We start from the raw sequence: 23,380 nt of genomic DNA on the forward strand, positions 1-23,380 counted from the left end.
GCGCTGAAGCTGTGACATTACTTATATAGGGGAGGCAGGGCCACCCGTCACGTGACCCTGCACCCTCTGACGTACCCTCTGCTACGTCACTGGGGAAGCTCAGGAAAAGGGAAGACTGGGCTTACCCAGTGACGTAGCAGAGGGTACGTCAGAGGGTGCGGGGTCACGTGACGGGTGGCCCTGCCTCCCCTGTATAAGTAATGTCACAGCTTCAGCGCGTCATTCGCTGGGCTGTGTCCAGCGGTGAGTGGAGGTCGGCGATGCTGCGCTCTGGATGGATCTTCTCATTGCTGGAGATCACCCGCATTCGTCGCTGGATCTTCTCATCGCTGGAGATCACCCGTCGCTGGATCAGGACAACGTTGGAGCAGGAAGCCGGGAACGAGTGGATTATCACCGCTGGAGTTTTTTTCTTTTTTTTTTTTTATTAATAAAGGACTTTATTCTACGGTGTGTGTTTTTTTTTTTTTTTTTACACTAATTTACACTTCCTTCGTGAAATGGTAGGGCTACAGTGTACCCATTACCATTTCACACAGGGGGGGGGGGGTCAGGATCTCGGGGTCCCCTTTGTTAAAGGGGTCTTCCAGATTCTGATAAGCCTCCCGCCCGCATACCCCCACAACCACCGGGCAAGGGTTGTGGGGATGAGACCCTTGTCCCCATGTTGAGGGCATGTGGCCTGGCGCGGTTCAGGAGAGGGGGGGGGGCGCACTCTGTCCCCCCCTCTTTTCTACGGCCGGCCAGGTCAACGTGCTCGGATAATGGGTCTGGTTATGGATATTTAGGGGGAACCGCACGTCATTTTTTTTTTTTAAATTGACGGCAGGGTTCCCCTTAATATCCATACCAGACCTAAAGGGTCTGGTTATTGAATTTGCGGGGACCTCCGTGCATTTTTTTTTCTAAAAGTCTGTGTCCCATTGACTACAATGGGGTTCGGAGTTCGGGTTCCCGAACCCGAACTTTTTTTTTAAAGTTCGGGTTCGGACCCGGACCTGAACATCCAGGTGTCCGCTCAACTCTACTAAGGAGTCTTCAGATACGAAAACCCTGTTGGGTTGGTTTTAACTTGCCTTACTGCTGTAGACCTTTTTGATTGGAGGAAGCTGATGTATCTGCTTTATTGTTAATTTGTAGTATGCTTGTGCATGGCTATAAAAGTCCTAAAACCCACTTGCCGACCGTTAGGTGCCCAGATCTCTAATCTTTTGGATATCGTTTCCTTTTGGTAAAATCTGACTGGTCTGCACTGTATGCCTGGATCATGTGGGAGACAGTATAAAAAATCATATCTCACATACTCTCTTGTATCTTTACCTAACTGGCTCATTAAACTAGTGCTCCTAGCCATTTCCACATTATCAAAGTACAGCTAAAGGTTTTTGTGTGACAGTCCAAACAAGTCCAAAATCCAGTTACTGTGTGATGCACAAGCCTCATAAGTGAAACAAAAAAATTGCCTTTACCTACTGTAAGCAAAATCATTCTTTTGTGTCTCACATGCTCACCTCCCAGATGCTGCAGCTCACAGACTGAGGGTTTCTGCAACAGAAGCCCTGCTGTGCCTCCAGAATGCAGAGGGCAGAGCTGGGTGTGGCCAGGTGCTGATTGACGAGCTACAGGGATCTCAATCAGCAGTGACAATGTTGATAGGCACACCCCCCTGCAACATATTTCAGGAACACTTTGAAACATATAATAAAACATCACTGTAAAAATATAAACTTTGCCTTCCTTAAAAGTGGACAGTGTCGGTAGTTTTTACTTTTTTTTTTTTAAATATTTCTACCATTTTTTATTAAATTGTACAGTACTTATTTTTTACAATTCCTTTAAGTGTGGGGGGGGGGGGGGCGCGCTTTGAGGACATATCAGGTGTCTCAGCTGTAAGTGGCTGGGGTTTCGGATTTTATCATCCTGGCACCCTAAGGCGACCCAAGCAGCCTTATGCTGATGCGCCCCCCTCCAACACACGCAGTAATGACCTCTTCCCCCCCCCCTCCTCATAGCAGTGTCCTCTGCGCCTCCCCTCAACAGTAGTACTTTCTGCCCCTTATACATCATACCCTTATTTCCCACAATAGTGCCCTCCACAGCCACGCCCCCCCCCCCCCCCAAATATTTCCTGCCCGCTTAACATCACCCACTGTCCCATCCCAACACACACAGCAGTGGATTCATTCTCCTACCTATGGGGGTAAACACAGAACCGAAGTGGGAGGCAGCACATGTCTGGGCAGAGGGCAGGAGCTGGGGATGCCATAGATAACATTCGCAAGCTGGCGACTGGTTGCTAGGGCCGTCAGCACCCAATCACTTGAAAAGCTACCTGGACCAGCACCCGCCCTCCGTTCTGAGCTGTGCTGCCTTCCGATTTCGGCTGTGCTGTGAGGAAGGATGAGCACAACAAAGGAGGCTGCAAGCAAAGACTTGCGGTGAGGTGCGGGGTCGGCAAAGCAGAGGAGTGTTCGTGATCTACCCATCACCCACCCGTGGTCGACGTGTGGATTACTATCTACGGGTTGCCGACCCACCGCTCTATAAGCCAGAACTGTGAAAATCCACACCCCCTCATCACTTTGCAAGTGACTAAAAAAAATAATTTATTGATATCTGAAGTTCTGAAGTAGGGATTGTTTGCTGGCCTTGCCTAAATAATAGTTAATTGCATTTTTTTTCCAGGTAGTGACACACCGATTCCTTCCACAAGCAAAGAAAAGCAGTGCCATGTAAAGCCTTCATTCTGTGCCAAAAGGCCTCTTCAACCTTCAAGTTCTACTAAGAACCCGCCTTCACCTAAAAGAACCAAAATGATAGAGATTAGTTCCTTACCGCCATTGTTTGGACAGTCATTTTCTCAAATGGGTATAATATAATTTATTAATAATAATATATATTTTTATTTATTTTTACGAAAAAGAAAATCGGACCAACCTTATTTGTACGAGTTTTGGCTAGAATGGGTTTAATGTGTTTCTATTTCTAGTTGTGTTCATGTTGAGGCGATTACACTTTACATCCTGACCCATTACAACAATTTTTGTTTCCACACATTTGTGAAGTCCAAGAACATCTTTCAGCAAGGACACACATCTATACAAACTGGACATAAGTTTACTTTTACGTTCCACTTTAGATCAGATTACTTTAAAGTGATTATAAACCATAACCATTAACTTATCACTTCTGGTTGGTTGAATATATAATTGAAAAGTTTTAGGATAAATGTAAAAAAAAAAATTAACTGTAGATCCTGTCAGCTGACATTTTCCTGCGCTCTTATGCCGCGTACAAAGGATCGCTTTATGCGATGTAAAAAAACAACGTTTTTAAAAACGTCAATTTCATTGACCGTGTGTGGGGGAAAACGTCGCTTTATGTCTTGTAAAAAACGACAAAAAAAAATTGAAGCATGCTTCAATTTTATGTGTCGTTTTTCAAAACGTTGTTTTTTACTTCACAGAAATTGACCGTGTAGCAAAAAACTACGTTTCAAACAACGTTTTTAAACCTGCGCATGCCCAGAAGTTAGTTATGAAGCGAGCTTCAATGGAAAAACGTGGTGAACGTAACCTCGCTTTGCTAGAGCATTGTGAAAAAACGATGGTGTGTAGGCAACATCGTTTTTGAAAACGTCGTTTTTTACAGTGCATAAAACGACCGTCTGTACGCGGCATTAGTCTGTATTGCACTCTTATGAGTTACATTGTTCCCAGCTATGCCTGTGGACTACAGAATTCATCCCATTTGTGTAAAGTAGGAGAGGGGAAGGTTCTGTAGTCCTGTCTTAGGATGCTTTTCCATAAATACAGTATGGTGTGTCAGCATTGACAACCTAGTGCAGCAAGCGTGTTACTGGCAGGATCACCAGGTGTAAATACTAGAGAAAAAAATGTCTAATGCAGCCATCACATCTCTGGACTCGTAGGTCCTAATATATTAGATGTTTGAGTTTTAGATACACTTTTTTTTTTTTATCTGATTCCCGTTCACTCTTTGCCATGCTTCTCCTACCCCTACAAGTCAGACCACCAGTAACTTCACGCTCCCTGGGATTTTAAAGCAAAATACCCATGCAAAATGTATAGCTATTATCTGATTTTAGATGCATCGGCTGCCTGGGGCTGATGCAAATGTTCACCTGCAGTTTTTTTTAGACCTATTGCAGTTCACAGTAAAACACTGACACTGCATATAATTGAATATAACACAGATGGTCATACTTGTAGATTTGTATCCTGGGTAAAGTTCCCCTTTATGGTATCAAGCAACCTTTGCTAATTCAGGACACCCAGCCATCACTGTTTTATCATGGGCTTCCTCTATACAGGGGTAAGGAAGCTCTGACCAGTATGTGAAATGCCACGAATGGGATATTGCCAGAGTGAGTAATTTTTGCATGGCCAAATGTATCCTGGAAATGTATATAAATTCATTTCAAAATTAAGTTTTAAATAAATATGCCATAGAGTCAGACGGCGTAAAGAGACCTCACAAAGAAGCAAGCATACTATCCGAATAAAATCCTTAGTACCCATTCCCACTTCCCTAGTACTTGTGCCCAAACTTATATACAATTCAAATTTCTAAACATGAAGCAATCATTGACAATGCCTCTCCATCCCACAATGCAGTGCTCAGTGCCTGAATGACCTGTTGCCAGATCCAAGAACTAACACATGAGGAGTGGGGGGTGCAGTGTGGTCATTGTTTGCATAGTTTGTTTGAGGGTTCATGTTAGGATTGGAATGATTCCTGCTTTACAGCTGTAAGGGTAGTTTGATTTGTATGACCCAGTGACAATATCTCACTAGTTTGTCTTGCAGTTGACGTTCAGTCTAATAGTGATAACAAGGTAGATGTAATGCTACATGTGGATTTTATTGGCAGGAGATGCCACTGTGGTTTACACTGATGGTTGCTGCTCACGAAATGGGAAATTAAGATCACGAGCTGGAATTGGTGTTTACTGGGGACCGAACCACCCTCTGTAAGTAGATTGACAATTCTTGTTTACCCATAAATATATATTGTAGTGAATAATATTATTATTATTATTATTATTATTATTATATAATATATAATATAATTTTCTCTTATCGTCCATCGACGGACACAGCTCCTTAAATCTTGACAAGTGGGTTATCTTCCCTGTTTACAGGAGAGGACTAGGCAGAAACATGTTAAATAGTTTAATACATGTTACATTAACAGAGTTGAACAGCCCAGGGGGCGGTCCCTCCAGACATAACCCTCCTCACTGCATCATGCAGCCTCAGTTTCGTTCTGCCTAGCAAAGGAGAAGGACGTATGGCTCCCTTTGGGCCCAGCGCCCCGAGGAAAAGATTTTATTTTGTCTTTTTGACTTCTATCAACTGTCGGCTGAGAGACAGGCTGGATATTATAGATCCTTGTAGTCTTCTCAGTTCGGCCAGCCAGCGTGAGCACACCTTTGCAAAGAGGCTGGGTCTGCCACGACATGCCCCATGACTCCTGGGGTGGCCATTGAGCTTTGCTCCAAGGTCCGCACATGACTGGGCTGTGGTGTTGTCTCACTCACAGTGGATCGGGCCGACGGCTACCTTCATTGCGGTTGTACGCCTGTCTGGAATGTGTCAGTGAGTCGTCGCGTGGACGGGTAAGTACAGTCCCTGCGCTCAGCGGCCATCTTGCCTGAGTCCTCGGTCTCTAGAGTTGATTTCTACGGCGCGCAGCGCTGTTCTCCTCACACAGCTTCCTCGCGGTTTTCTCCTCACACACACAGCAGGTGTGCGGGACACGGGCAGCGGCACTGAGCAGTCTCCTCCGGTGTGGTGAGTCCTCGCCACTCTCCCCCGAAGTTATTAGGCTAGCGGACCAGCTGGTCCAGGGCCTCATATAGGTCTGTTTCAGAATGGTTTTATGCACACGGTGGTGTAGTGGTTAACTCCATTACTTGGCAGTAAGTGAGTCATTAGTTCGAATCGGACACTGACACCAATCTGCCTGGAGCTTGCATTGTCGCTCCCTGTATCTGCGTGGGTTTCCTCTAGGTACTCCGGTTTCCTCCAAGGGTGTGTGCATACACCTACATAATATTCATACACACTATTTGTGTGTATTATTTATGGGCAACCCTCCCAGGCCGTCGAAGGCCCAGCTGGGGGTCTAATCCGTCCCTGGGTGCGAAGCGATCACGCCGGCACCCAAATCCTGCCAATGTATGTAGCCTTTCCTCCCTGTCTCTAGGTGGGGGGGCAGCTGGCAGGTTCACAATTCGGTAAAACCTTCCTGCTCTCTGACCAGTGGGTCTGCGAGGTGGTCTCTTCGGAGTACTAGATAGGGTTTCCCCCTATCCACAGAACAAAGTTCTTTCCTCGTTTCTTCTTCTCCCGGCCCGTCGGTCTGCCTTGGGCAGTGTGGGACTTGCTAAACTGCGGGGTAATTTTACCTCGCCTGCAGGACGAGAGGTTTGGGGTTTTCTAGGGGCCTCAGGCCCTGAATACCTTTGTGAACGTCAGGTAGTTCCGCATGGAATCCATTCGTTTGGTAGCTGCGCTCCATCCGGGGGACGTCCTGGCGTCCTTGAACATCAAGGACGCATACATGCATGTCACAGTGTTCTTTCTGTGCTTTATGGTGAGAGAGGGTCTCTGTCAGCCTGTGGCCCTCCCTGTCGATCTGGTGTCGGCACCATGGGTTTCCAGCTAGGAGCTTGCACTTATCCTAACTTGGTTGGGACACCAAGGCTTTGCCTCGTTGGCTACTTGGACGACTTTCTTCTGAGAGCAACTTTTGTCTCAGACCTAGTGGATGTGTTTTTCCCATTCGGACCCTCCGAAGATTCGGGTGGGTGTTAAACACCAGAAGGTGTAGCTCAGTGGCAGCAAGCCCGCCTTCCATGTGTGCGACCCAGGGTTCAAATCCTGGGCATGCTAGGTTTCCGACTCAGTGTTGGAGTATCTAGGGTTGATCCGGACTCCTCAGTGGCGAAGGTCCTTCTTCCCCTGGAGAAATTGCACACTCTTCAGTCTGCTGTGAAGGTATTGGCATCACACAATCAGTCTTCTCTCCGGGCACCTGTTGGTCCGGGGCCTGTGGGTAGCCTCCTTCGAGGCGGTACTGTATGCCCAGTTCCACACTCGGGTTTTCCGGGGGAAATACTGTCCAGGTGTTAGAAATCGCTTGTTTCGGAAATCATCAGATTCCGGTGCGCCACCTAGTCAGTCTTTCTGAGTTGGTGACAGAGATCCTTGACTCTTCGGTCCGGGAAGTTTTTTTCTTCCTTCCATTAGTCAGTATTTTCGACGGATGCCAGCCTCAAGGGTTGTGGGCCTGGGGGGTCCCGTCGGGTCTGAGTCGGTGGACTTGTGTGGATCTGTATGTGCCCTCTCTCATCTGGTCTAGTTACCCAGGATCGGGCCTGACTAGTCCCTGGGTGGGTGACCACCTGGGTCCACCAGGTGCTGTGGACCCTGTCTACCGGTCTTTGTCCTATTTTAGGCGATCATGCTAAGTTTCTCCTCGTGGTCGAGGAGGTTGCAAGGTCGTCCGATCTGGTTTCAGCCACGGCAGTGACTTCGATGTACTTTAAGGTATACCAGCAGGCGGGCTACTGGAGTCGCCAGATGCTGGACCAGGGTGTCTGGTCTTTGTGCTGGGCTCCCTTGCAGGTAAGCCTCCCAGGGCATGGATCACCTGGCCGCTCGTCTCCACCACAAGGGTGTCAAAGCTAGTGGCCAGGTCTAGTGATCTGGTACAGACACGTCAGTCGTGCTGGTGGCCCTGTGGGGTCTGTATCTGCAATTTTTTGTCGTTCCGCCATTGTAGTTGCTTCCTCGGCTGCTCCACAGAGTGGAGGCTTAGGAGATCCCGATGCTTCTAATCGCTCCAGCTTGGCCTCAGCGTCCTTGGTTCGTCTACCCTGGCAGTGGCCAGGGCAGGAGGTACCTCTGACTCAAGGTCCCATGTTTCATCCTGTTGTACAGTCGCCGACCAGCCGCCGCAGTTCTACGGCTGGCAGGTCGGCTCTCCTGCACGAGAGCCCGTAGCTCTACGTCGGCAGGCAAAGCGCCCCCCGCTCGCTCTTGAATCCCGCGCGCGTGTCACGATCACCACCGGACGCGATCGCTCGTTGCAGAGCGAGAACCGGGAGCTGTGTGTGTGTGTGATCACTGCCATTACTAGTAAAAAAAAAAATATTAATAAAAATGACATAAAACTACCCCATATTTTGTAAACGCTATAACTTTTGCGCAAACCAATCAATAAACGCTTATTGCGATTTTTTTTTTTTTTTTAATGAAAAATATGTAGAAAAATACATATCGGCCTAAACTGAGGGGAAAAAAAACAGTTGTTTTATATATTTATGGGCAATATTTATTATAGTAAAAAGTAAAAAATATAAATTTTTTCAAAATTGTCGCTCTACTTTTGTTTATAGCGCAAAAACTAAAAACCGTGCAATTGTCAGTTAAAGTGACGCAGTGCCGAATCGCGAAAAAGTGCTCTGGTCTTTGACCAGCAATATGGTCCGGGGTTAAGTGGTTAAGAGACCAGGTCTGCTCGACTCGTTCATCTCAACAATGCTGAGAGCACGGTAGTCTTTTCCGGGGGATCTGCCGTCGCGAATGGCAGGCTTGCATCTCTTGGTGCGAAGAGAAGGAGTGACGTCCACGGACGTACTCGGTGTCCAGGGTCCTGCTGTTTTTACAGCTTGGAGTGGATCTAAAAATTGCTTAAAGCACCTTTTGGGGGCTGATTTCAGCCTTGGCTGTGTTCTTTCAGTGGCCTTTTTGCGGCCCGTTCCCTGGTGGGTCCCTTGTTTGTGCAGGGGGTTTGACTCTGGTGCTCTCGGTTCTTCTGGAACCTTCCTTTTGGTAACATCAGAGAGATTCTCTCTTGACACTATCTCAGACGGTGGCCCCTTAGTGACCTTTACCTCTGTTAGAGGGGTTTCTGAGTTGGCGGTCTTGTCTTACTTCAGGGAAGCTCTTTCCAGTGGTCCCCAGTTTCCTTGTATGCATACTAGCTCATTATGCCTTTGTCTTGCAGGTGGTGCTTTTTTTTTTAACGAGTGGGTTTACTTCCTCTTTAAAGCGGATCTCCACTCTAAAGTGAAGTCGCGCTGATCGGCACCCCCCCCCCCTCCGGTGTCACATTTGACACCTTTCAGGGAGGAGGGGGGTGCAGATACCTGTCTACAGACAGGTATCTGCACCCACTTCCGGCCCTACGATACGGGCAAAAGACGGGTTTTTTCCTTACTTCCCGTCCGTCCCCCGTTGTATGCTGGGAACACTCGGCTCCCAGCACACAGCGGGAGCCAATCGGCGGGCGCAGCGCGACTCGCGCATGCGCCGTAGGGAACCGGGCAGTGAAGCCGGAGCGCTTCCCTTCCTGGTTCCCTCACCGTGGATGGAGGGGGGAGCAGCAGGGTGACGAGCGATCGCTCGTCATCTGCTGCGGACGGCGCTGGACTCCAGGACAGGTAAGTGTCCTTATATTAAAAGTCAGCAGCTGCAGTATTTGTAGCTGCTGGCTTTTAATATATTTTTTTAGTGGCACATCCGCTTTAATAATCCTTGCACATTTCTGTCCAACAAGAGTAAGGTAAAAATATACATTTACAAAATTGTTTTGAATTTTTAGCAGATATGGGTGAATACTACAATTTTGTAATACTGTGGTGAAAGAAGTAATGGTGTACAATTTGTCCATTGAATAATAATATTTTGTCGTTTTTTGTTTTATTCACCCTTCCTGAAGGGAAATGTAAATGCTTGGAAGTAAAAACTGATACATGACATGACTTGTATAGGTCTTACAGACACCCTGAAGGTTATTTACAGGGGCATTGTGCATATCAAAATGGAAGAGCACCCCAATACAATACACATGGTCACCAACATTTGCTGGTATAAAAATGTCCCTTTATGAAAGCTAGATTTTATGCCGGTTGGCTTAACCCGTGAGCCACGATGAACTGATCTGAATGGGGGTTGCCAAAATGTTAAAAACTGCCTTTGTTCCACTAAAAATTAGTTCTAATATGTTTACAAAATGATCACATTGCCAGACTGAGAATAAAAAAGTATCCTATTCATTCAATTCTAAGCATTTTAATTAACTTTCTTTGTGTGTACCAGTGTGCCAAAGAGTTACCAGTGTTTTTCCCAGCTTCTGTTCATGTGTTTCTTTTGTTAAATAGGAACGTGGCAGAAAGACTCATGGGAAGACAGACTAATCAGCGAGCCGAGATTCAGGTAGTTGAGATTATATATATATTTTAAGGATGTCCTGACTTGCTTCACTCGGATGCAATTTCCTGTAACTATAATTAATTGTCTCTCTTGCCTATAAACATATTTTTGGTGACTTGTTCTGCCTTGGTAAAGGTTTAAAGGAAAGGGTCAAACTAAGAACTAGGCAGATATGGTCTATGGGCCAGATTCTCAAAGAACTGCGGCGGCGTAACGTATCGTCTCTACTTTACACCGCCGCAAGTTTTCAGCGCAAGTGCCTGATTCACAAAGCACTTGCGTGTAAACTTACGGCGGTGTAACGCAAAGCTGTCCGGCGCAAGCCCGCCTAATTCAAATGGGTAACGTAATTTCGTATTCCCGGATGTCTTACGCAAAAAAAAATATTTGAAATTAGACGCGGGAACGACGGCCATACTTTAACATGGCTGTTCTACATATAAGCCATGAAAAAGCACCCTTAACTTTACGACGGGAAAAACCCGACTAGCGACGACGTAAGAGATTGCGACGAACGCGCGTATCTTCGTGGATCGCCGTAATCACCTAATTTGCATACCCGGCGCTGGAAAACGACGCAAACTCCACCCAGCGGCCGCCGGAAAATTACACCTAAGATCCGAAGGCGTACGAAGCCGTACGCCTGTCGGATCTTAGCCAAAAGCCGTCGTATCTTGGTTTGAGGATTCCAAATCAAGATACGACGCGGCAAATTTGAAAATACGCCGGCGTATCAGTAGATACGCCGGCGTATTTCCTTTGGGAATCTGGCCCTATGTTTCTATGAGTGGCTTTGTTTCCTGCTTTAGGCCTCTTGCACACTGCAGCTCAGTACAGCTTATCTTTTTTACTGAGCTAAAATACAGCCCATTAGTTGTAATGTGAGAGAGAAGCAGACATTTTTGAGGCAACTTTGGACTTTTGTGGTACGGTATGGACTCCTAGTAGTCAAGGTAATTACAAATAACTCTTGAGTTGAGATCTGAGCAAGGAAGAATATATAATCCAATATCCAGGGTTGATACTTCTTTTCCCTTCCAGTTTTTATCAGAGTGATTCTATTTTCAATATGTGAATTTCTTACCCTAATGGGAGTTTTATTTCTATTTTGTTAATAAATGTATATATTTTTTTTAATTACCTTGACTACTGTGAGTACATACCATACCTCCATAGTTGCCTCCTGCTTCTCCCTCAAATTATTAGGACCAAGGTACAATTTTCTTATATTTTCTTCTAAATCGGTAGTGTCTTATAAACATTGAAGGGGTTGTAAACCTACATGTTTTTTCACCTTAATGCATTGTGTGCCAGAGGCCTTACTGTGATGTACCCATTTTACTTAAAGTGGAGCTCCGTCGTTAAAAAAATATTAAAAGCCAGCAGCTACAAATACTGCAGCTGCTGACTTTTAATATATGGACACTTACCTGTCCTGGAGTCCAGCACCGTCTGCAGCAGAAGACAAGCAATCTCTCGTCTATCTGCTGCCCCCACCGCCATCCTCTGTGAGGGAATCAGGAAGTGAAGCGCTCCAGCTTCACTGCCCCATTCCCTACGGTGCATGCGCGAGTCGCGCAGCGCCGTCCTCGCTGGTCCCCGTTGTTTTCTGGGAGCCGTGTGTTTCCCAGAACACAATGGGCGGGGGCAGGAAGTGACGCACTACCCGCAGAATACCCGCAGAGAGGACCCCCTGGAAGTGGGTGCAAATACCTGTTTTAGACAATTATCTGCACCCTCCTCTCCCCTGAAAGATGTCAAATGTGACACCGGAGGGGGGGAGGGTTCCGATGAGCGGAAGTTCCACTTTAGGGTGGAGCTCCACTTTAATATTTTCTCTTCCATCACTGCTTACCACCATAAAGCCGACCCCCTTGTAAGCAGATGCAAGCACAGCTATCAGCAATATTACTGGCTGGCTATTGAAGAATGCAAATGCAGCATGCATTGCAGTGAGTCAGATACAAAGTTATTTGGGACATGCTTTGGCAGAAAAACAAATGATTCACATCAGATGTGTATACGCATCAGCATTGCCAAAATACTTTTATCAAAATCAAGTGATTTGTAGGGTAAAGTTGACTTAGAACACACAAGCTCTGGCTAAAAGAGGCATTGTAGATGTCACAACTTTTAGAGGCTTTATTGACTGCGGTTAGACAGACCAAGTGTGCTGCTACCTGTCGGTGAGATGCAGTGGTCACCATTGTGCAACATTTCAAAGAAAGTCAAACCGAGCCATTGTACGTAATGATTAAATGAGCCTGCCCCATAAATAACCTTTTGATTACATTAAAATGCATTGATAACCGACATTGAAAAGTGATTTTGACATTCATGCTAAACGCAAACGGATAAATAATAAGTAGACATGGCATAATTTATAGTGTGTCTGTTTAATACTATTGTCTAGGGCTGCAACTAACGATTATTTTCATAATCGATTAGTTGGCCGATTATTGTTTAGATTAATCGATTATTCGGATAATAGCCTTTAAAAAAAAAAAAAAAAAAATTGCATTTTTACTTTTTTTTGGGGCCAATTTGATGTTGGGCACATTACAAAACACAAATTGCCGCAAAATCACATTACATGCTTTTCTGCAGCTTCTCCATTGAAGTATATTGAACCAAAAAAAAAATAGCACCGTTTTGCGTTAAAAAGTCCTTGCCCTTTCCAAATACGCAGCAGCCGAAAAAAAAAAATCATGGATGTGAACGTGTCCCATAGGAAAACATGTAAATGAACTGCAGTGTGTTTCTGCAAAAAGCACCAAAAAACAGAGGTGTGACCCAGGCCTGAGATGTTTAGTAACATAATGGGGTTAAAAAATAAGTACAAAATGAGAAAATAATCGCTACTGTAAGGCCCCATTCACACCTAGGCGTTTTTACGCCTGAAGCGCACTGCTCACAAACGCCAGAGGGGAGAATTAACATTATTCCCTATGGTGACTGTTCACACCTGAACGCCCAAACGCCTGTCGTGCGAAGCTCAAACAAGTCCCGGACCTTTTTTTGTCGCGCGTATCGTGCGGTTTGGGCGTATTTGAGCGTTTTTTTTTTCACATAGAAAGTAATGGGAAACGCGCGAATTGAGCGTATCGCGCGACAACGGGCCTTTCGTCGCTTTAATAAATAGAACTTGTCGCCCATGCAGAAGATTAAAAAAATCTACCAACATAGCAACAAGTGATGAAAAGATGATAATTTTTCCTATTAGCTAAAATAAAAAACGCCGAAGTACAAAAACGTCGCACGACGCTATATGCAAACGCGCAAATACGCGCGACAAAACGCCATAAAAAAACGACCGAACGACCGACGCTCAGGTGTGAATGCAGCCTAAAGGGTTAATTTTTTTTACTGTGGGACAGTGAAAGTAATATTTACAGTAGCGATTTGCTTTTTTGTACTATAAAAGGCTAATTTTAGTTGTTTTAACCCCATTATGTTACTGGCCGATTAATCGATTATGAAAATTGTAATCGATTAATTTCATAATCGATTAGTTGTCGATTAATCGATTAGTTGTTTCGGCCCTACTATTGTCCGATATGATTACAATATTAGAATAAAAAAAATAGGTTAATTACATTTTTTTTTTTTTGTGCATTTGCCAGTCTATATTGGCAAATACAGAACAGTATTTTGTGTATCAAATATTTTTTTTTTTTTTTATCTTCAAGTAATATAAACAAAATATATAGGTAAGCATATTAGTAATAGAGTTTTTATAGTCATGTTAGCTGAGCATTTTACATATAAATTATACATTCACATCAGTCCCTGCCCCCAAGGAGCTTACAATGTAAGGTTCCTAATGCCCATTCATACAGACTCCTACTAGAGCCAATTTAGACAGAAACCAATTAACCTACCAGCATGTCTTTGTAGTGTTGGAGGAAATCGGAGTACCTGGAGGAAACTCACAGGGATAGGGAGAACATGCAAACATTTAAAATGTTAAAGGTGTATACTGTTTTGTGTACTTAAAGGGGTTGTAAAGGTTCGTTTTTTTTCTAAATAGGTTACTTTAATCTAGTGCATTGTTGGTTCACTTACCTTTTCCTTCGATTTCCCTTCTAAATGTTTTTTTTTCTTCTTTGTTTGAATTTCTCACTTCCTGTTTCTCCTCAGTAAGCTTCACACCATCATCCAAGTCGTTCTGGCTGGGGGTTAGTCAGCCAGAACAGCTTACTGAGGAGAAACAGGAAGTGAGAAATTCAAACAAAGAAAAAAAACATTTAGAAGGGAAATTGAAGTAAAAGGTAAGTGAACAAACAATGCACTAGCTTAAAGGAACCTATTTAGAAAATAAAAAAACAAACCTTTACAACCCCCTTTCGTAATCATTTGACTTTAAGCATTAAATGATTATATGAACTGCTTCGTTGAGACATATTTAAAGTGGTGTGAGAGGCAAAAAGAAAAATGTAATATATTGTAGCTTACCGATCCTTAGATGTGGTGACTGCATTTGTTTTTTCTGTGCTCGAAAAATACTGACCCTGGACCCTTTCCTCCTCTGGCTCCTTAACCACTTCCCTACCGGCCCATAGTAAAATGACGTCCACAAAGAACTTCTGCCGTTCAGAGTGGACGTCATATGACGTCCTGGGCTTTCCGGGTGGATATCTGAATGATGCCTGCAGCTAGAGGCATCATTCAGATATCCTTCTAAACTGCCGGCGATTCTGCACAACGTAAGAACGATCATAGCGGCGGTTCCGCCGCTAGATCGTTCTTACAGGCGGCGGGAGGGGACATCCCCCCCTCCCGCCGCCATCCGGTGCTTCTCCGGGCTCTCCCGTGCCATCGGGGGCCCGGAGAACGAATCGTCCGGCGCTCGCAGGAAGCATAGAGATGACTGGTGACCAGATGGTCACCAGTCATCTCTATGACCGTCGGAGGACCCGGGCGCGATGTGATGACGTCACGCCCGGGTCCCATAAGTAAACAAAGCCGCGATTGCGGCTGCTAAGCAACCACAAGCATGAGATCGGTGAATTTTTTTTCACCGATTTCATGCTTTCCAGCCTGGAGGAGAGATGTGGGGTCTTATTGACCCCGCATCTCTCCATAAAGAGTACCTGTCACACACATTCCTATTACAAGGGATGTTTACATTCCTTGTAATAGGAATAAAAGTGATAAAAAAAAAAAAAAAATTTAAAAAAAAAGTGTAAAAAAGAAATAAATATATAAAAAAAAAAAAGAAATAAAAATTTATTTTTTTAACGCCCCTGTCCCCGGTAGCTTGCGCGCAGAAGCGAACGCACACGCAAGTCCCGCCGACATATGTAAACGCCGTTTAAACCACATATGTGAGGTATCGCCGCGTGCGTTAGAGTGCCAGCAACAATTCTAGCACTAGATCTCCTCTGTAAATCTAAACTGGTAACCTGTAAAAAATTTCAAATCGTTGCCTATGGAGATTTTTAAGTACCGAAGTTTGGCGCCATTCCATGAGTGTGCGCAATTTTAAAGCGTGACATGTTAGGTATCTATTTACTCGGTGTAACATCATATTTCATATTTTACAAAAAAATTGGGCTAACTTTACTGTTTTTAAATTTTTTTAATTCATGAAACAATTTTTTTCCCAAAAAAAGGCGTTTGAAAAATTATTGCGCAAATACCGTGCAAGATAAAAGGTTTCAATGACCGTCGTTTTATTCCCTAGGGTGTCTGCTAAAAAAAACATATATAATGTTTGGGGGTTCTGCGTAATTTTCTAGCAAAAAAATTATGATTTGTACATGTAGGAGAGAAGTGCCAGAATAGACCCGGTATGGATGGGTGTATAACTGCCCGGTATGGAAGAGGTTAATGGGCTATTTTATTCAGATATGGTGCTTAACCCTTCTTGCATCTCTCACGTCATTGTCCCATTTCTGGGCTAAGCGGGACATCGGGATGCAATGTCTCCAGATATACTGTAAAAGTTTTATTTTATTATACTGTTTTGCATTTATGAATCTTTGTTTTGGGTCTTCCCTGTAGTTGCTTGTCTGTCTCCCCAGCTCTATTTTTCATGACCACCCATACTGTGAAGCCTGGACTTGTTGTATAACTCTGACTGTGTGACCCTTTTTTTTTTTTTTTGCTACTTGATTGTCATTTGTTACTATTTCGTACTTTGGCTGTTGAACTCAAATTTCTTTGGACAAAGTCCTCCTCCTTATAAACCCAAATCAAAGTCCAAGGAGCGCCCTTTGGTTGGTGATTGAGCATGAAGATTTGCAGTTGTGTGTGTTTTTTTTCTCTCCAAGATAAAGCACCCTTATTTAGGATTACAAGAAGTAGGAGCCAAAATAATAACTTTGAGTGTATTAGCACTTTAAAATATTGAAACTGTTATGAACTAATTGAAATACAAATGAAGTAACACACTGTGTTTCCTGCAGGCAGCATGCAAAGCTGTAGAACAGGCGAAGAGCCAGAATATCAAAAAGCTTGTGGTGTACACAGACAGTATGTTTACAATAAATGGTAAGAGCCACGAGGGATCATTCTTGCCACAGTATTCCCATTGCTAAGTCCTATTTGCAGATTGGTCATATGTTTATTATGCCTATGTCTCGCTGTTAATTTAGGGATCACTAAATGGATACATGCATGGAAAAAGAATAACTGGAAGCTAAGCACTGGTTCAGATGTCATAAACAGAGAGGACTTTGAAAAACTGGATAAGCTTATAAAAGGCATTGATGTCAAATGGGTTAGTATAACATGTATGCCTTTGAAAAAAGGGACAGCATAGTTGCTTCAAGTATACAAATCTTGTCACATTGCAGAAGTGTTTTGTGCCAGAGTACACTTTTGTTTTAAAGTGTTATTAAACCCACAACAGTAAAATCAATCTGTATATACGGTAAAGAATGCTTGTTATACTCACGATGGAACCTAAGGGGTTGATCCTCAGCATTGTTTAAAAAGGCTGTATGATCCTGTCTTCTCTGAGACAGAGCCTTGGGGGCAATCTGCACATGCTTAGTTTGGTGTATATTGCTAGCGAGATTTATTTTTATTTTTCATGTGCATGTGATCGGCATAAGGCCAATAAGCACTGTCCAGACAGAGGGTCAGGGGTCCTGCAGCCAGGGCCGATCCTAGGGTCACAGGCGCCTGGGTGCAGAAATATTTCTGGTGCCCCCACATGGGCGTAGTCATTTTACTAACTCCTCCCCTTTACAAATGTTTTGTATGGCAATGATTTAACCACAGAGATGCCCCCCCACAAAGTCTTCATTGCCCTGGGATCCTTACATGATCTCTTAACAATAAACAAAATACAGGAAGAGAAGCAGAGTACTTTATTGTGACCTGGAGGGGGGCCTCTCTGATGGACACAGAGAGGGCTTCTGTTAGAAAGAGCCCCCAGACATACTACAGACATAGTACAGGAGATGGTCAGAGACTGCAGACATAGTACAGGAGATGGTCAGAGACTGCAGACATAGTACAGGAGATGGTCAGAGACTGCAGACATAGTACAGGAGATGGTCAGAGACTGCAGACATAGTACAGGAGATGGTCAGAGACTGCAGACATAATACAATATATACAATAATATAAAACTAGCGGCGCTTTACTGCTGATGCCCCCGCACTCTCGGTGTGAACGGGCTCTTGGTACATCTCATTATACATCACATCTGTAGATGGACTACTGAGGTGCAGGAATGGGCAGGGGCTGTGTATCCTATGCAATCTATCATGCCATAAAACATCTAGAGCAGAGCTAATGTGAAGGGATGCTGGGGATGCCATCCCCGAGCACACTGAACACTGACTCACCTTGGTTCTCTCTCTGTGCAGCCCGAAATAGAGATGGGAGGGGGAGGCATTCCAACGGGAGTTGGTGGAGACAGTGCGGGATCCAAGACTCCCAGTGTGAGGAATTCATTCCTGCACGTCAGCACTCGGCAGCCACTGAACACTAGAACCCATGTGTCAGGAAGAGGAGCGGCCTCTCCCCTGAGAACTGCCAGGCTGGACGGGCTGCCCTATGCTCACACGTCCGTTCTGGACGGACACACACCTATGCTCAGGACACTAGTTCTGAACGGATACAAACAAGGAGAGAAGGAGGGAGGGGAGAACTCTGGCCCCTTCGGCGCCCCCACCTCTGCAGGCGCCTTGGTGCAAAGCACCCTGTGCACCCTGCCTAGGATCGGCCCTGCCTGCAGCCTCATAGGACAGTCAAAGGAGAATGAAAACTCCTCCTACAAGCTTTAACCAGACATTGATAGAAGTCCCAAGACTGCTATATACTGCTGATGAGAAAAGGTATTTAGCAGTTTATGTTTACTAAAATAATTGCATTTCTATGTTCAGTGTACTGTGGGAGACCAGATATAGTGAATGCAGGATCCTGGGTTTAGTAACACTTTAAGCACATTATGGGCGATAAGATTATATTGGATAATCGTATCCCCATAAGGACGATGAATTCTAAACTTTACATAGAGATTTGACTGCTGCCCAAATCAGAATTGACATTATTAAATGGCAGAGCTTCAGTGGGCAGTGTAAAGGCTCTGTGCATTTGACAGTTGATTGGTAAGAGGTGGGACATATTGCTGAGGAGTGGGGTTTCACTGTCACCTTGACAGAATTAGAATCTCCATGTACTGTACATCATGGGCCTTGAATCCTAAAAAAAAAAAAAAAAAAAACACACACACAAGATACGAATTAATGCAGCTCTAATCATTAATACTAGAGGTGCACCAAATGGAGATTTTGGTACAGAAAATGCTGGATGCACTTGGCCAAAAAATATATATAATATGTGTGTGTGTTTTAAATATTTATTTTTATATATAAGCGCACCGTATTTTCCGGCGTATAAGACGACTTTTTGGATTCAAAAAAATGCATCCAAAGTCGGGGGTCGTCTTATACGCCGGTGACAGTCTCCGTCTGCTGCGAGCGTCCATAATTTAAAAGCTGCTCCTTCTCAGAGTGTCCTGTCATAGGCGGAACACAAATCTTCCCAGCAGCGCCTCTGTTCTGTGTTCCTCCTATCACAGATGCCTTCTCATTCTCGGACGAGAGGACGTCCGTGATAGGCGGAACACAGAACAGAGGCGCTGCTGGGAAAATTTGTGTTCTGCCTATCACAGAACAGTCTGAAGAGAAGGCGCGGCTTTCAAATCATGGACGCTCGCAGCAGACGGAGACTGTCACCGGCCTGGAAGTCAGAATCAGCAAAACGTGAGTGATGGCACTGTTGGGGGCAAGTGATGGCACAGTGGGGGCAAGTGATGGCACAGTGGGGGCATGTAATGTAATGGCACAGTGAGATTTGAAAAAAACCTGTTTCTGTCAGCGGTTCTGGCTACCCCTCAGCGTCGAAAGACTAGTAAGAAGGGGGTAGTAGTCTTATATGGCGAGTATATCCCAAAACCAAATTTTTTCCTCAAATTATGGGGTCGTCTTATACGCCAGCAAATACGGTATTCAACTTTTTTAATAAATAAGAATTTGTTGGCCATTATTGGCATTTTTAGTGCAAGAAAAGCTCAAGAAAAATGCAGTCTGCAGTCTCCAACCATCTCTTGTATCATGTCCTCAGTCTTTCTTAAACTTAAACACTTTGCTAATAGTATTGGCAAAATTTCCATCCGGTGCACCTCTAGCAGACATACAGCAAATGGTCAGAGACTGCAGACCTGATACAAGAGATTAATGCAGCCTCGCCAGTGCCAAGATCACACAGAGCGGTGATCTCCTGCTGTGTCACGGAGCTGGATTTGAATGGGCCAGGCAGCCACAGTAACAAAGTTCCGTCTCCTATGATGGACGTCACACTGATCACACTCATTCCCGGCATTGGATCAGTGTGTCCCCTATCACAGGAGGCGGGACGTTGTTACAGTGGTCCGCGACACAGGGAGATTGCCGTTTTTGCGTGACGGGGAGGGGAGGACTGGGGCGTGCCAGGATGACACACCCTGGGAGGACCTCTCCCTTTTTCATTGCCATTATCCACACCATTTTTTTCTTTCGGCCGAATGAAGAAAACACAATTTTCGGCTAATATGTTGGTGCACCTCCAATTAAAGTGGATGTAAACCCTCCATACACCCAGTGAAGTGAACGGCCTCAGATGATACACTGAGATGAAACAAATATCCCTACATACTGTTTAGAAAGTTGAGATATCCGGTAAGGAAATGTTCTCTTCGGCTGCATTCACACCTGAGCGTCGGTCGTTCGGTCGTTTTTTTTCCGGCGTTTTGTCGCGTATTCATGCTTATTTGCGCGTTTGCATACAGCGTCGTCCGACGTTTTTGTACTTCGACGTTTTTTATTTTAGCCAATAGGAAAAATTATCATCTTTTCATCACTTGTTGCTATGTTGGTAGATTTTTTTAATCTTCTGCCTGGGTGAAATGTTCCATTGATTAAAGCAAAGAAACGCCCGTAGCAAACGCTCGTTTTTCACGCAAGTCGCTTTAATCGAGCGTTTCCATTACTTTATATGGGAAATGGAAACGCTCAAAAACGACCAAACCGCCCGATACATGCGACAAAAAAGGGTCCGGAACTTGTTTGAACTTCAGTCGTTCGGCGTCAGGCATATTGGCGTGCAGATGTGAACCATCTCCATAGGGAATAATGTATTTTTTCCCCTCTAGCGTATTTGAGCGTCGCACTTCAGGCGACAAAACGCTCAGGTGTGAATGCAGCCTTCCTGTGTGACACAGAGTGTGATGTCTGGGCATACAGCCAAGATGGCTAAAATTGCTGATTGGAGGAAAGGCCCCCCTCTCATCATAGGCAGAGACTCTCAGGCCCCGTACTCACGACCAAACATGTCCGCAGACCAGTTTCAGCAGACATGTTTGGCCGTGTGTTGGCCCGAGCGGACCATTTTCGGCCGGACATGTACGGTCGTCTGTACAGACCTACCGTACATGTCCTGCCGCCCGCCATCCCTCTCATGCGTCGAATGACTTTGACGCATGCGTGGAAGCATTTTAAAGGCAGGCCGCCCACGTCGCCGCGTCATTGTCGCGGCGACACCGCGGACACGCCCCGCGTATTGTTTACGCGCGGACTTCTGTTCGATGGTGTGTATAGCCATCGAACAGAAGTCCCCGGGCAGTCCCCGGCCAGACATGTCCGATGGAAACAGTCTGCAGACCGTTTTCATCGGACATGTCCTGCCGTGAGTACAAGGCCTCAGAGGTGACAGAAATGTCAGGCTGCTTTTATCTATTGTGTCTGAGAATTTGTCAGGAGTTATGAGGCTTATAACAGGTCAGGAGAGAGCTACAGGAGATAACAAAATACTGCAGATATATGTGCCCAGCTCAAAAAAGTGCTATGGGGTAAATCTTTATATAAAAAATAAATATTGCGGCAAAAGCCCCCCCCCCCCCCCTTTTTTTTATATATAGTTTTGTTCTTTTAACGGGCTATTTAAAAAAAAAAAAAATTGATCATCGTGTTCTTGTCTGGCGTGTTGCTTTAGGCCCCTTCTACACTGGGAAGGCTCCGTTTTGGAGTCCACCAGCTCAGCGGGGAATCTGTTCACCGATCCCCACTGAGCAGGTGGATGGCTGGTCCGTATCCACTCCACTTATGCAGAGTGGACACGCATACAGCCCGCTCTCCTCTATGGGCAGTCGAATGTAAACAGATCACCTGTCTGTTTATACCTGACTGCCATCTAATCCACCAGACGGATGGGGAACCGGTCCCCATCCATCTGTTTTTAGCAGTTATGATCGGATGTTGGCGGGTGTCAACGGACTCCTGTCCATTAATGCCCACCGCTCCATAGAAGAAACTTAAGGATCTGATTGGGTCTGTCTGTAAAACTGATCAGTCCGCTAGTGTGAAAGGGACTCTAGGGTCAGGTTAATTTAAAGCGGGAGTTCACTCAAATTTTTTTTTTTTTAACCTTAGATTCATGCTCATTTTGTCTAGGGGAATTGGCTATTCTTTTTAAAATCGAAGCTGTACTTACCGTTTTAGAGAGCGATCTTCTCCGCCGCTTCCGGGTATGGTCTTCGGGACTGGGCGTTCCTATTTTGATTGACAGTCTTCCGACAGGCTTCCGGCGGTCGCATCCATCGCGTCACCAGTAGCCGAAAGAAGCCGAACGTCGGTGCGGCTCTATACGGCGCCTGCGCACCGACGTTCGGCTACTTTCAGAAAATCGTGACGCGATGGATGCGACCGTCGAAAGCCTGTCGGAAGCCGGTCAATCAAATAGGAACCCCCAGTCCCGCAGCCCATACCCGGAAGCGGCAGAGAAGATCGCTCTCTAAAACGGTAAGTACAGCTTCGATTTAAAAAAAACTAACCGATTCCCCTAGACAAAATGAGCATCAATCTAAGGTTAAAAATTTACATTTCCGGGTGAACCTCCACTTTAACCTCCCTGGCGGTATGATTCTGTCTGGAATTACGTACCAAAAGCGGTACATTTATTTTGCAAGGAAATTTGGCGTTTTATACTGTAGGCCTGTAATTTTTAGAAATAACTCACTTAAATCTGACCAAGCAAGAGTCTTGTAGGCATCCCGGGTATGATTTTTTTTTAAAACAAAATTATAAATTATAATATAATAAATAATTATAAATAATTATAACAAATAATATAATTATAATAAAAATTATTCAATAATGTAATCAACTCAAAATCACTGAAATTTGCTCAGTTGCAGAATTGTCGCTGTCATTATTATTATTTTTTTATGACGAATTTCCCCACAAATCGCTATCGCACAATTCTGCAAGTGATTATAATTTATTATCGCTGTTTTCTAGCTGATCTAAAACCATTTTGACATAAAGGGACACTTTTGGACAATCTACAGTTTTTAGGCAGAAATGACATTTTTTATTTTTATAAAAGAACATGCAGGACACTGGACAGACCACTAGGGACAAGGGGGGTGTGTATTTTTTACATACAGTACTGTAATCTATAAGATTACAGTATACTGTATGTAAAGTGTTTGTTTACTTTTTTGAATTTGGCGCCGTTCTCCGCTCCCGTGCGTCGTAACGTCGCAGGGAACGGAGATCGGCGTCACACGGGGACTGTGAATCGAGCGAGGAGGTCCCGCTCGCTCACACAGCGGGATGGCATCGCTGGATCCAGGG

The 23,380-nt window shown here is 44.8% G+C and overlaps 1 protein-coding gene across 2 annotated transcripts in view; it reads left to right on the forward strand.

Moving 5' to 3' along the window:
- Window positions 1-23,380, forward strand: part of RNASEH1 (ribonuclease H1) — a 34,313-nt gene that overhangs the window by 9,315 nt on the left and 1,618 nt on the right. For both annotated transcript variants that reach the window (XM_040348658.1, XM_040348657.1), the window contains exons 4-8: window positions 2,686-2,868; window positions 4,894-4,993; window positions 10,196-10,250; window positions 16,658-16,742; window positions 16,847-16,971. In XM_040348658.1, the coding sequence (XP_040204592.1) occupies window positions 2,686-2,868; window positions 4,894-4,993; window positions 10,196-10,250; window positions 16,658-16,742; window positions 16,847-16,971 (548 nt within the window). The remainder of the gene's footprint in view (window positions 1-2,685; window positions 2,869-4,893; window positions 4,994-10,195; window positions 10,251-16,657; window positions 16,743-16,846; window positions 16,972-23,380) is intronic.

This window comes from Rana temporaria, chromosome 4 (assembly GCF_905171775.1).
Source record: "Rana temporaria chromosome 4, aRanTem1.1, whole genome shotgun sequence".
Lineage (NCBI taxonomy): Eukaryota > Metazoa > Chordata > Amphibia > Anura > Ranidae > Rana > Rana temporaria.